This window comes from Barbatula barbatula (assembly GCF_947034865.1).
Source record: "Barbatula barbatula genome assembly, chromosome: 18".
NCBI classification, from domain to species: Eukaryota; Metazoa; Chordata; class Actinopteri; order Cypriniformes; family Nemacheilidae; genus Barbatula; species Barbatula barbatula.
The window spans coordinates 4,967,008-4,982,606 of NC_136781.1; the positions used below are offsets into that span (position 1 = coordinate 4,967,008).

Here is a 15,599-nt window from a genome sequence, read left to right on the forward strand (position 1 = left end):
TGCACAAAGGCTGCCAAGAGCCTCATTCAAGATGAAACTTTAACAGCAGAATCATGAACACTGTATAAGAAAACCTAGATGACCTCAGAATGTGTTTCAGATCTGTTGACAGCACCACAGTGAGGGAGACTTCTGGCTTCATGAGGATACTGCAGGATGGAGACTTCCATTGGTTCCTGCAGCTGTTTCGTCAAATCATGTTCACAGCAGCTATATGCAAATTGATGCAGTCCTCCTCCAACAAGCCCTCCGGAACTTCATAATAGAAGCGCAGTCCGTTAACTAATATTTATTATATAATCAAAAATATATAACTTATAATAAATAATAAGTCATTTAAGAATTTATAATGTATTATAGCAATTTTAATAACTACAAAGCTGTGTTGTTGTTTTTTTTTGACAGGACTGTGACACAATCCTGGCCCTCAGCAAAAATGGTTCTCCTTTTCTACCACTTATCTAACATCTTACATTTCGTGCTGAAACTGTGGCTCACCCTTATAACTGTTTCCATGTCACCAGCTGAAGCGGAGAGGTGTTTCTCAACCTTAAAGAATATTAAGACTTTTAAGCTAAATCTAATAGGACAGGAATGTCTGCATGCTTTCCATGGAGAGGGAACTTGTCAGGCACATGCTTTCAATAAGAAAATAATTGATTAATTTGCTTCCAATGAGCAAAATTTATATATAAATAAGTAAAGCGATGTGTGTAGTATACTATACGTTAGTAATGTGATGTGAGAGATTTGGCTGGAGCTGCCATTGGTACACTGTAAAAAAATTAAAGTTGACTTTACATAAAATTTCAAGGCAACTGGCTGCACAGTTTTAGTTTTTTTGAGTTGGCCAAGTAGTTCAACTAACTCAATTAACTGAGTAATGTCAAATGACTCTCTTTCAAAAAACAGTTTTAACTGTAAATAATAAGTTCACTCAACTATGGACATGTTCAACACAACTCAAAAGATAACGTTCATATATTACTTTAATACATAATTGTCCTTTTATTTCATTCCCGATTTATTTTAGAGATTTCTAATATAAACTTTCTACTTATTTTTTGTATTGGCATCACTGCGTCATTCACTTCAGACGTCCAATGGACAAAACTAAAACACTTTTGTGTGTAGTCGTAATATAAAATTAAATAAAAATGATTCCATTATTCAGAATACTGTAATGCCTGCCATTAATAATGTTATCAGATGGCACAACTGATATTCCTGAGGTGAATTCTTCATTCCAACCGACAATTAATAGGTAAAAGTGAATAAATGGCTTAAAATGATTGTAAATTATTATTGTATATATAGTAGATATGCATTCATTCACATTTAGTCATTTAGCAGACGCTTTTATCCAAATATACCCTTATGGTTATTTTTCTGTGTTTGAAAAGTAAAACTGGCTGCTAAAGATACATTTATTCAATGAAAAGTCATAAATAGTATAAATTAGTTAATGCATGAACTAATGGAAATCATTGTATTAGCATTAACCAACATTACCAAAGATTATTACACGGCTCGTTGGCATGCTTGATTCTGATTGGCCAGTCACAACATTGGCATGTTCGTTTTTCCCAGATAACAACCTCTCAAAACTACACACGGTAATCTGGATGCAGCAAATCAATTTAACAGGTTTTTTGACAAATTAAATGTAAATATATATTTGACCCCCAATTTTATTATCATTAATCTGCCAAACAAAGATGATGCTTACCCGACGAACCCAGTGAAACCTCAGACCTCCTTTTCCCAGATTCTTATTCTTGACTGCTCCCTCTGTCAGGCATAAGGCATGGGAAATGTCCTATACGGCAATTCAACTGTGCGGAAATAGTGCTATTATAACACCCAGTCCTATTAAGCGAATATTAATAACATATATGACATTATATTTACAAATGATTAAACCAAAGTGCCTGTTCGAGACATCTGAACGTCGTTTCTTACCTTAAAACCAAAAGCAAACAGCTAGGTCTTTTAAAAAAACGATATTGCTCATTTTCAGAGGCTGTGTTTGTCATTGAGCCTTTAATCATAGCACGGTAAAGCACGGGAGTGGGGGGAAGGATAGAGTAAAACCCTTTCAATGAAGTACAATGTATAAAAGAACATAACATGGATGTTTTAAATAGCTATTTATAGTGGGATATAAAACACACCAAATGGACCACAAAGAACACATTTCTGAAATGGTTTCTGAAACACTAAGGTTTAAAGCTCAGTGTAACATACAGCATGTCACCACTGTGTTTTTGTGACTTGTTTCATATCAATTTGTTTATCAAAATAGGTTCATTATGATACAGCCCCTTATTAAAACATGGCCTGGTTTCACAGACAGGTCTTGGATTAAGCCAGGAGGCCTTAGTAAAATTGGGACATTTAAGTACCAATTGTAACAAAAATAAGCTTTTTCAAAAATTGTTGCACACGTTACGCTTATATCATCACCAGTGTTTGTGTCACCGTGGACACTTGGGGGTTAAAAACCAAAATATTATAGGGAAGTGGGTTCTGCTGGGGCTCCTTGTCTGAGCAGATCATGTGTGTGTGTGTGTGTGCATGTGTGTGTGTGAGAGAGAGAGCGTGAGAGCTTCGCAATGTTTTAATTGGAATTGGTTAAATGTTGTAATTGGAGGTTGTGCAACTACTTGTTCAGCCAACCTCCCTGTTTATAAGTACAGACACATGACAACAATTCTCAGTGAGTAACACCAAATTATTAGTCTGTTTAAAAATTTATGCATGCCTTGGAAGCATTTCTGATAAACATGTTTTAGACAACAGTTCATGTGTAAGTGGAAAAAAAACAAGTATCTTTTTCTGTTTTGATTTTCATGTGTTTTGGTTGGTCGATGACATCATTCTGTTGGAGACGATGGCCATTTTGACTGTCTTTATGACTCTCTGTCTCATTGCTCTGAGTAGTTCAGGTAAGTCCAGTCACAATTATCCCTATTCTAAAACACCTCCATTAAGTTCTGCATCTTTTCTGTGGCAGATTATGTCTAATGACAGTTGGAAAGCCTTTTAATGATGATTCTTTTTTTACCTGGAAGTTCTCACATTTCTCTCTTTGATGATACTGTTGATATTATGATTCTATCTCAATATAGGCAAACACAGCAAATAACGTTATTTACATTTACATTTAGTCATTTAGCAGACGCTTTTATACGAAGCGACTTACGGATGAAGAAACATTGGAAGCAATTATAACAACAAAATACATAAGTGCATCAAAACTAGTCCATTAAGCCTAGCACAGTATACAAAGCTAAGAATAGTCAGGTTAGTATTTTTAGTATATATATATACTAAAAAAGTGACTTTTTTCCTTTTTGGGATGGTACCACTAGTCGTTGTTCCTTCGCAGACCGCAGGGAACATGAATTACAATGTACAATTATTATAATCAGTTGACATTTACTATTTTCTTTGTACTGAAAAAATGTAGTCAAGTGGCCCTGTTGTGTAATTGGATATTTTTGATCAAATAATAATAAAAATAATTCACTGTTCAGGAAGGTTCTGTCCAACTAAATGGTCTAAAGTAGGATCAAAATGCTTCAAGTTCTTCAACTATGAGCTTTCCTGGATGGAAGCAGAGGTGAGAGGTCCTCTATCATGGATTCCACTGGAAGTCCAACCTTCATAATGGAAATAAAAGAAAATGAAAGTATTATAATAATGTGTGACTTTATAAATCTGCCTCTCCACAGAAAACATGCCTGGACAATGATGCGAATCTTGCTTCTGTTCACAGCAATAAGGAGGGCACATTTATAAGTTATCTTATTGAATCTTGCAGTCCTGCCACTGATGAGGTCTGGATTGGTGGCTATACTGTTTCAGTATGTGTCTTATTTCAATTTTTGCTCATGTTTTTTGTGCCCTTTTATAGACAACAAAATCTTCTCTAATCTAATAATACTGCATAAAAAATAAAAAATATTGTACTCTTCTTGTCACAGAGGGAACTTTGGTTGTGGAGTGATGGTTCCAAGATGATCTATAAACAATGGGCCAAAGGAGAACCCAACAATGCTAAAGGAAATGAAAATTGCATTATTATGCATACGAACGGTAATTCTTTGAATTATTCACGATAATGTGATGAATGCTCTGTCAAATTGATGCAATTTTGTAAGACCATAGTAACAAAAAGACTCATTTGATCCAAGGTCTAATTAAATATTTTACACATCATATAATATAATTAAGAATCTGCACTTTCCCTTTATTTTTTTAATTTAGAAGTTGTTTACGAACAGATGAACTACAATGTAATAGTTAAAACATCTTTTTGCCCTTCACCTTCACAGGCAGACACGATTGGAATGATGACCCGTGTACTAGAAAAGTCTCGTTTATCTGTGCCAAAAACTCAGATCCAAAACTGTTTAATGGAAAACCCATTTATTAAATCCTGATGTGAACATTTCTTGCAATAAAAATTAAGCAGCAGTATTTATTGTTTCTTTGATCATCTCTGAAAAGCCATGCACCACAAGTGAGAAAAGACAATGATTTTAAATGATTTAGGTCAACAGCACTATCATGTACCTGACTACAATTCCAAACAAAGTGTATTTTGCTAGCGTATGAATCACTGTACAAAGACACACATGCAGAGAGGTTGGAGACGTTTTTCATGCGGTAGTTGTACCAAAAAAAGGTACAATTAATGAATAATTTTATATATAATTTTTACAAATATATTTTTATTCTCAATTTAAACATTTATTTGGGTGACAATATCATGATTCAGTCTCTCTTGGAGTGTAGGACTGTCACATCTCCACACAGTGGCGCTGCTGCTCCATTGACTAGAAATGCAGATAATATTTGCTGTATAAGCCAATAATGTAAGAGCTAGGCATGATTCATAGTTTTTCATAATAAGAGCAAGGCTGTAAAGTAAAAGGGGGGAAAGGTCAAAAGCAAGGACTTGCATCAATGTGTTTGTGTGCATTTGTTTTGCACTTTTATCTACTGCAATGTTGAAGGTGATTTGCTCTATACAGCAGTGGCTAATACCAATCATATGTAAGTATTCATCTGATACTTCATCTAATAACTATTGATCTAATGATATAATAACATAACACCCACATGTACTTACACGGTTTCAAAAATACATTGTGAATATTTGAATTAATATGAACAAAAACATCCAAATGCTATAATCCAATCGGAGTAAAACTAACTTTGGTTCAAAGTTGTCAGAAGTTTTCGTGATATGGCTACGTAACATTCGTAATCTTGTCTTACAAGACTTGTTGTTAGTGTTGGCTGAGAACTCACTAAAGGAATTAAAGAAATGAGGTAAGGATGCAAACACGCCAGCAAAATGAGCGCTGAACATAATTTGGTTTCATTTTGGGCCGATTCTGAGTGTTACTAATTGGAGGATGCAGCAGACTAACACAATCTAATTCAGGCACTTTCATTCATCCTCTTCCATCAACAAATCACAAAATGCTGACAGTACATCTGGATGGATGCCTATTTACAACAGTTTCTCTAAGATTTAATAATAATTTGATAAAAATACTGCTGCTGTGATTACTACAAGCATACTTAAATAAAACAATAACTGGTATTATTGTGAAAAATCACAATAATACCAGTGTTTTGGACAGAGCTATGGAGTTTTGAGTAGGGTGCGACCCTGGGCCACAAAACTAGTCATAAGGGTCAATTGTTTAAAATTGAGATTTATACATAATGTGAAAGCTGAATAAATAAGCTTTCCATTGATGTATGGTTTGTTAGGATATTTGGCCGAGCTGCATCTATTTTAAAATCTGAAGGTGAAAGAAATATTGAGAAAATCGCCTTTAAAGTGGTCCATCAGAAGCGCTGTAGCAGGCCTTTGCTTAGAAGAAACGGGTTTGTTTTGAACGCGCTCTATTGGCTTACCACTGTAATGACGTTGTGTCGAGTAGATGAACCCGAAACCAGAAGTATGAAGCTTTACACAGATACCAATATTTGAGTCATTTCCAAAGGGCTGGCAGCAGTGAGCGAGTGAAGTGTGTAGTCATGTTTTCAGTCGTTTTTGTTCATTCGGTCACAAAAATACGTTTTGAAATATCTACGGTGTTTACTAATAATTTTGACCCATACAATGTTTTGCTAGCTATTGCCGCAAATAAACCCATGGTTTTGTGGTCCAGGGTCACATTTTCTATAATAAATCTTGAATGCAATGCTTTTATAACTGTGCTTTTTGCATACTCGGTGAAAAACATGCCGCACAACAGCATTGTATGCAAAAATTGGCACAACTTTTCTTTTGTATATTTGGAACTTGGTATTTTTTTGTGTACTGAAAGCAGTTCGGCATGACCAGCACTGACACAAAGTCTACTGTCTCTGACTGTGTGTCTCCGAGAGTGTTTGGCATTGAGCCACTGCTGCCAGCTGTTGAGCTATAATGAGAAAATTCTTGAATAGACTGACAGAACACTTAACACACAGACACACCAGTCAACCTTCATCAACAGATGCATGCATCACAATGCGTTATGTTACCTCAGAATACCCTTTATAGGTAGATGCCCATTGTGTCAACATCTAAATTTGTGTTTAATTATTAAGAAAATCTGTGTTGTACAGCTATGAATGTAAATTGCTTTTTAATTCCAATTTTCAAACAAGAAATGACTGGCTACCTATGTAATAGGACAACTTTTAAAGCAAATTTAGACTGCTATTCTGAGCCAGCAACACTATACAGCAATAATTGAGATTTGTAGTATTCAGACCTCATTACTTTTGTGAGCTCTGAGGCATGTTTTGGATAGTTATTTACCTTGGGTAACCTTATTAGAAATATATTTTACTTTCGGGAAATCTAAGCAGGGATTTATAGCAAAGTATTCTTCAAAGAAATAAGCACTCTATCTTTTCAATGCCTTCAAATGCACACAGGCATCACGTTTAAACAATTCATTTATATATTAATATATTAATAAACTACTGTGACATTTGAATTCTTGATTCTGATTGGCCAGTCGCGACATTCCAAGGGTTGTTCTTTTCAGATAACATCCGCTCAAAATGAATGACACCCTGTGACACGGATGCGAAATCATTTTGAGAGTTAAATAAGTTATGTATTACACAAAAATGAATTATAAATATGTCTTTTAATAACATATGACATTACATTTACGAATGATTAAACCAATTTGCCTGTTCGTGACGTTTGAACATCGTTTCTTACTTTAAAACCGACACTTATCGACACTTATAGTCATGCATTTGGTAAAAATGAGCTCATAAAATAATTCACATTTTATGTCCATTTTTTTTCTCATGTGGCAAGTAGCCGTGTAATAAGCGGGATAATGTACAAGCAGCCAAATGGCTGTTATCGTGAAATAAGCCCCTTCAGTGTGATACAAGATACCTGATCACACGGTCTGGGTTTTTCTGCCATAACAACCGGCTGCCTGTACATTATCTCTTACATATTGTATAATTTGAGCATGAAATTTTGCCTAAAATTGTGAGATCATTATGATTATGGTATGTTAGCATACATAAACAATAAACATCAAACTTGGTAATTAACGGCCATGTCAATCAAAGTTCCTGAGGTGGAATTTGCAATTGGGTGTCTACATGCTTCATCAATCATATTCAAGTCAGACGCTTGTAGTCGGCTTGAACACGTTTGAGATAAACTGTCATTCATTTCTCACACCCTTAAGTGCTTCATATTAATCGTGACGATTAATTAAACTATCAATAAATGTCTTAATAAAATGTGTTCTTATTGCACTTTTGAGACTGCAAGACCCCAGTATTTTAAATAAGACAACAATAAGAAACATTTCACCATGTTCTTTGAAAATACAATGCTGAGAGAAAATCCATTTGTTTAGTTTTTCTCACTTCATGCCATAATATCCCCAAAATGGAGGTAATTGTCTTAGTACTCTTTCCGAAAATTAGGAAGTGTAAAAAGTAGTGTTATGTGCTTAACAGCTTAAGAGGCTTTTATATAGGTAATATGTGTGAATTTATTTCAAATGCTCTCTCAAAAAGCTTTCCTTGTTATTTTGCGCCCTGTCTAGTTTGGAATATCATTAACTGAATGCCTTCCTTAATCGCAAAATACAGTAAACAGGTCCGTAGCCAGCCTATTGAAAGGGGAGGTTCTTTTTTTCAAAAAGTGGACCTTTTTGCAGTTTTTCTCCTCCTTTTGTATTAAAATATGAGGTTCAAATACTTCATTTTGGTGACCTTTTATGCACTAATTTCTGCTGAATTAGCTTGTCTGCTGGTATCTTAACCAGCACGCTTTTTGATGGACCTAAAATATTTATCGCATTGTTGTCAAATTGCTTCCTCATGTAACACTTTTGTCAGTCCATACACAGTTCATAAGTTTAAAGACCACACTAACCACAGAATAGATTTAATAAACTTTTTCTGAAATATTAATAATAATTCTTCTCATGATAATTTCTTGACTCTCTGTCAATGCCTCTTTGCAATGTTTTATTATAATGGCTATTATATTGTACACCAGGGGTCCCCAAACTTTTTTCTGCAAGGGCCACATAATTCTCCCTGTCTTTAATGGGGGGCCGGGTCGGTTTGTAACAGAAACTTGAATTATTGTGGAGATTTAATTATGATTTGAAATGTATTTATTATACCTTCTAATGGTAGAATAGTTTATTAATAGTTAATAGTTTAGTGCTACTCAAATTCAAAACATTTTTTTATGCATTTAATTAATCTTTCTCTTTCCCAACCGCTTGGCCATTTTGTCTGTCGTCTCTGAAATTTTCCGATGGTTCGCGCGTCAGTTCTATCGCAATGATACGTTATGAATTTAACAAATAATTAGGCTATGTGAGTAAAGCGAAATTTGGGTCTGAAAGCCAAATATAGACATAAGTGAAACTGTAGGCCTATATTTAAAAAATGAATTTTTACCGACACTAATTTGCGTCATGGGAGGGGCTTCTGACGCTCGCCCACGGCCCTACTAGAGCAAGCTCCTGATTGGTTAACGCGGCGCGAATTTTCGCCAAAGTTCAGATTTTTCAACTTGCGCGAATCACGCAAACGCTCAATTTGCGCGATTACTTAACATGTAAATCATTCATTCGCGTTTGGTGTGAACACACTATAAGGCATTGTTCAGAGGACCGGTCAAAATCTGTGGGTGGGCCACATTCGGCCCGCGGGCCGTAGTTTGGGGACCCCTGTTGTAGACTTTTGAGTGGATAAATCCTTTTAATAAAAGAAATTCTATATATATAACCCCTCCCCCCGCATCATTCATATGGCGATGCTTCTTCACGTTGCTTTGAAAAGTGTATTGCGAGAACTCTCTCTGTCTGCACACGCGCACACACACATACGCACACGCGTCCTGCAACAATAATCATATTAATTTGAAACAGCACCGCATAAATTTATCACAAGCATTGATTAAAGCAATGATGACAATAATCACATGAAAAAAACGACTTAAATTCTGGACCTTTGGCAGTGAGGGGGGGTCGTTCGAAAAAATATATAAATATATAAATATTTAGAAATATAAAACAGACTGCTTTATGAATCCATTCATACTTTACGTACTTCTCTCCTATAACTGGATGTTTGTGCCTCGCATGATCGACATCACTGCGTATTAAACTTCATCAGTGTTTACTAACGTGATCTGGTCACATTTTCCGTCCCTATTTGCATTTAGCCCTGTCCACTTAAAACCAAAAAACAGATGTTAAAACTCAATGTAAATGACAGCTTTTAATGTCAAGTATATCTCTTCCGTTAACCACCCAACCATTTCGTGCATATGTGCTTGTTCTATCTTACACGAGACTAATGTTTTATTTTTGCCAATTCCGTAAGATGAAAATTGAATGTTGGCAAGGAAGCCATCCTAGATTTTTGCCCCATTTGTCTTCTTGACTGAACGGAAAGGAGATGCTTATTGGATGGATGGTGTGAATTATAATATGGCACCTAATCATGTGCCGTGCGCATGGCGATGTGAAGGGTGACTCGTTATAACACGTCACCTGGAGGCAGTGAGTCAGAAAGGAGGCATAAACAACCAAATTCAATTACTGGACAAAAACTCCTGTGATGAATCTGACAGAGACTAGAGAGAGACGCAGGTCAATTGTGCGGCGTGAGGTAAATGGGCAAATCTTACAGTGTTTAAGCTTTCCATATCGAATTATTCAATATTAGCCCTGTTTCTAAAGTCGTGTGGGTAGTGCATCATGTTTGATAAATAACAATGATTTTCATTTATAATGAAAGCATTAGGCAAATACTGTACATATACCGTGCTTACACAGACTAAGTAGGAAAACTTAATTCAGAATCATTATTACAGGCACAGCCTCGCTTTCTTAAACACAGCTTTCCCCAGCAACTGCTATTAGAAACGATATTAAAATTAATGTTATAAGGCGTTTAAATGATAATGATGGATAACAACAAGCAGCTTTGTAGGAGATCATTTACAGTATATATACAGCTTTTTTACTTTAAACCTTGCTCTGCTGTTTTTAATGTAGTTCGGCTAAATATTTGTTTCATTATAATATTGTTCCCATTCAGCCTTCTGTGATAACATAAGCCAAACAAAACCGTTCTGTCACCCAGCAGGTCACAGACACATACAGAAGTCTGTTTGGAGAATACAAAACAAATTTTCATATTAAACCCTTATTATCCCCTAATATAAAACCAAACGTTTTTATGATCTCTTAAGACTATCATTAGAGCTTTAGATTTATAACCAAACGCCTTTAATAGTGTTAGAAAAATTAAAATACAATAACACTATTTAAGTTCAAGTAAGTCACTATTTGTGGGGGTATTCACAACAGGTTTTCAGTTTGGCACTGGCAACCAAAATGTTGGATGTGCAAAAATTTGGACTTGATTTGTTTTAAAGGCATATGACGGATATCAGTTTTGTGTATTATATCATATTCGTGCTCTTGAATTGCATTTTACATTAACATTCATTCGTTTGGCAGATGCTTTCATCCAAAGCGACTTTCAAATGAAAGAGCATTTAACTGTTCAAAACCCAGCTTGTTTTCTACATAAATGATCATATATAATGTAAAGAATATTTTTTGAAAATATAACCTTGACATATTTTGACCGAGTAAGGCCATCATAGTCGTCATAGTAAAGTGAATAGGTGAAATGAAACTATATTAGATTTTTAGACTTAGGTTTTCACAAGCGTGGTCACATTTGGTCAAACCGAGGTAAAACTATAAAAACATTCTCCACTGAATTCCTTTAAAGCTAAGGGTCGCATCAGCATGACTGTGCGTTCATCACAAACTGTACGAGCTGCTTGTTTAAAATGTATTTCACATCCAACCCATACTCACAGTTCTTTACGTTATGACCTCTGCTAACAATGCGACACAGTAGAGATTTAACTGTTGTGTAGTGTTGAACGACTCATTTGTTGGCCCAACATGTTTACCTCTGACACTCTTTAATGCCACATGTTTAGAGATAAATGGATAGGAGCCTTTCCTGCTCCGCGCTCCTCTATTCATCTTTAAATGTTTTAGCTGGCGCACTATAAACAGTCTAAATGGAGCACACTCGGCTGACAAATGAGAGCTGTAAATTAAGTCAATTGCCCTTTGTCTGTGACAGAATGAAGGAGTGCGCGAAATAGAGAAGGACTGTCTGGCCTAATTTAATAGCACTAAACACATTAAACCAAAGGTCAGATATCTCATATTCGGATTTTATAGAGCTGCAAAAGTCAGACTCCATCTCTGATATTTTTGCCCTAAAAGGCCCCGGGAGGCGTTCAGGACTTCATTAGTGTAATTCAAACCTCTTATTTGTTTCATCTAACGGTGTAATAAACTGAGTCCTGCTCGCCCCTTAACAACAATGTCTCCGGTCAATATCGTAAGCTGTTTAATATGCCATCTTGTTTTATATCCCATAATCCACGCTGATCTGAATTTCAATTGTATGACCTGCTTCATTGTTTCTGTAAAAGGCAAACCACTTCCACTCAATCTCCGTAATCATTAGCAAGGAAAAGTAAAGCATTACATAAAGGACGGCCATCTTTAGCCTGCCTCAGCATCGAGAGGGGAATATACAGTAAGGCCTCATCCCAAACTTGTTTTCTCAGGCAGGAAAATCGGATCTTGCATAAAAACACTGTATTTAATCACCTCTTATGAAAGGATGTTGAACCTCGCGTCATCTACAAAAGGTGTGACCGTCTCCGCCAAGTGTACGCCACCCCACACTCTGCAAAGGTTTCTTCCCTGTGTTCAAAAAAGTTTAGATTAAAATGATAATCCTCTGGTTTGACACATTGATCATTGGCTTTGTCATTAAGTTTACAGATTTCTCGCCGAGCATTAAGTGAAGTCAAGCCACATTAAATCGTGCATTGATTCCGTGCAGGAGACAGACCTCAATACGATTCATTACTGTTGATGCAGATGCGTTGTAAAGCCTTTTTGCTGTCTTATTGCGTTCTCAACACAAGATATAGTGTTAGGTTAATGTTAATTAAAGTAGAAACAAATAAAGGCAATAAAGGGATTAGACAAACATGCTTGAAGTACTTTTTGTCGTATGTACAAACAACTTATCTATAAGAGAATCTACAAAAAAAGGAATAGAGCAATTCAGTGTTGTCTTAGAGCCCAATTTTGTCAAATTCGCCCACAATACCACAATTGTCTTGTCCAAACTGGATTATTGCAATGCGCTTCTGGCTAGACTTTTTGCTTGCACAATCAAACCTCTCCAGATGATCCAGATTGCGATAGCAAGAGTGGTCTTCAATGAACCGAAGAGAGCGCATGTAACTCCACTCTTCATCAGGTTACACTGGCTCCCTGTTGCCGCCCGCATAAAGTTCAAAGCTATGCTCCTGGCCTACAAGACCACCACCGGGTCTGCACCATCGTATCTCCACTCGCTGATGCAGATCTATGTTCCTGCCAGATCACTGCGGTCTGCAAAGGAGCAAGACTAGTGGTACCATCCCAAGAAGGAAAAAAGTCACTCTCCCGTACCTTCTCTGAATCTGTTCCACATTGGTGGAATGATCTACCTGTTGCAACAAGATCATACAGGGACCGTACAGCATGACTTCCACAGCAATCCAAACACCTGAATCGACTCAAACGTAAAAAAGTCATATGCATAACCAGAAATATGCTCGAATGAAACACTTTTCTCTTTCATCATTTGGTTAAGTAGAGGTTGCAGAAAGTACAGTGTTAAGTAGGCTAAGTATTAATAACTCAGAAAGAAATGGCATTAAAATAGAAATGGTTTTCAATGATGTTGATGGCAGATTAGTTGCGTTGTTTCTCAAGCTAATCTCTTTCTGTCATAGCTGATAATAAGGTGCTAATTCTGACAGTCACACCAGACTCGCTGATCTGAAATCTGTTGATCTACACCCAGAATATCCAGTCTACATGGCACAGCGGAGAAATGATAACTGAGGACTGAACTTAAAATAAAGAATATAAATGATGTGGTGTGGTGTGAGAGGGCCGTTAGGATATTTGCGAAAACCCGACCTATTCTGTATGTTAAAGATTATATTTATATCATATCTATGAATTTTTTTCAAAGCAGAGCATTACACCAAACCAACACTGTCTAACCGGAACCAGCATGGAAATGTATGATGGTCTGCGCTTTCTCTAGCAATGCTTTTAACCAAATTCATTTAATCCGTGTGATGAATTTGTCGATCCCAAAATGTTGCGGAGTACGTGTGGCCGTGAAGTGCAAACCTAAACTATTTGTATTCTCTCAAGAGTGTTTACAAATTAGAGAGATGAGGGGTGGAGAAACAAGGGATCAAATAAAAACAGAAAGTTTTTTCATATTTATCTACAGTAGGAACTGTCTTCAGTCTAAATTTTTGGAGGCTTGAAAATTAATAACTCTACATATAGGCCAGGTCTACAGATAACATTTCTCTCAGAGTGTTTATTAAAATCATAAGTGCTGTGGATCGGGTCGCTCTAAAGAGGTCGTAAAGAGATTTAATGAGTCTGCTGGCAAACGGTGAGATGAGGTGGAGAGTCTGAACCTGAGCCGATTCATTCAGCATCCACTGTCATTCATTTTAATGGGGAATTAAATTAGACTGACAGACAATAGGCAAGGGGATGAGAATTATGTATGCCCATCTTGTTTCTCTCACAGGACGTCAAATGACTAATAAATACGGGAAACCAAAACTGGATTTATTGAAAATCCAATATATTCTCTGTAAGGACAATGCTTATAAAAATATTGTGAGAATATCAGCAGATAAGTAAGGCTGGTGAGATAATTGATTTACTTTTATATAATAAATTACATTAATTCTTTGTCTTCAGTTAGTGGCAACAAACAAATCCTAGACTTATAATGACACATTGTAGAAAGCAACAGTTTTTGGTTAGGCTAAGTCATTGAAACAATACTTGTTGCCAGTCATTAACTTGTCTGAGCGGATCTGTCCAGGATATAGCCAAAGGTATTTTGTTGGTCACGTGATCTCAACATGGCAACCCCTGTGAGCCAGCCCACCACATGCATAGCCTACATAGCATCTACTGTATAATGAAACTGCTTTTATTGAACTACTAATGTGACTAGAGTCTTCATCTCATAAGTGTATATGATTATATATTTTCTTATTTATTTTAATGACAAAATGTAAAATACAATTCCCTTTTTGACTGGGTTTACATACCACTTGCAAACAATAAACAGGTAATAGGACATGGGTGTTACAAAATCAAAAACCAATTATTTAATATTATTTATATTTAGCATATAAAATAAGAGAGATTTAGCTTCATTGTTGTTTTTTTCAAATTTTTTGCCGTCACACAATAGGAAAATTATTAGTCTGTCAACTACCCAAACATGTTTCCCAAACTGACTTTAATTTAAAAGTTGCCTCAACATTAACAATGCTCATGAAGTAAAACAGTCACGTAAAAACTTGATTTTCTACCTTTGTACAAACATCATGTCATATCAAAACGTTATGAAGTTATGTTTGAGGGTGTTAACAACTCCGGTGCAGAGCAACTGTAGAGTTTCCCTGCGCGACTACAAACAAGATTCAGACCCAGAACCGGCAGACGACAGGCTTGCCTCTGGCAAAGTCCACTTCTGCACACAGAGAGAGAGTGAGATGGATTTGGGAAGCAATTACGGATGACATTCTGAGAAGAAGCTTGCTTGGCATCAAAGTCTAAATCCCCAGAAGGCGGATGTTACTTAGAAAGGTTAAGAAGCAGCTGGATCTTGCTCTTACCTTCCCGTCCGCTCCTTCCTGGGCTGATGAAAACTAATCCAGACGAAGAAAAGACCACCACTTGCTCTGCTGGTATCTGTGATTGAATGTTCACATAAAAGTTAAAAAACAAGCTTATTAAAACAGCTGACATACTGTGTATACAGTATAATCATTTAACAGTTTATTTTTTTCAGTTACTTATGCAAACTTTTTTACATAACTATTACAATAATAAAGTTAAACATTAAAAAGAATATTTATA

The 15,599-nt window shown here is 36.1% G+C and overlaps 1 protein-coding gene across 1 annotated transcript; it reads left to right on the forward strand.

Annotated features, from left to right (window-relative positions):
- Nucleotides 1-2,707: 2,707 nt before the first annotated feature.
- Nucleotides 2,708-4,485, forward strand: LOC306907258 (ladderlectin-like). The gene is made up of 5 exons (XM_079479247.1): nt 2,708-2,948; nt 3,540-3,625; nt 3,738-3,869; nt 3,990-4,101; nt 4,341-4,485. Exons 1-5 carry the CDS (start codon nt 2,894-2,896, stop codon nt 4,439-4,441), a joined length of 486 nt encoding a protein of 161 aa, XP_079335373.1. The 5' UTR covers nt 2,708-2,893; the 3' UTR covers nt 4,442-4,485.
- The last annotated feature ends 11,114 nt before the right edge of the window (nt 4,486-15,599 follow it).

Coding starts and splice junctions, on each gene's coding strand:
- LOC306907258 (XM_079479247.1), top strand. CDS start 2,894: ATGGCCATTTTGACTGTCTTTATGACTCTCTGTCTCATTGCTCTGAGT. Junction 2,949..3,539: donor CATTGCTCTGAGTAGTTCAG/GTAAGTCCAGTC, acceptor TTCACTGTTCAG/GAAGGTTCTGTCCAACTAAA. Junction 3,870..3,989: donor TTGGTGGCTATACTGTTTCA/GTATGTGTCTTA, acceptor TTCTTGTCACAG/AGGGAACTTTGGTTGTGGAG.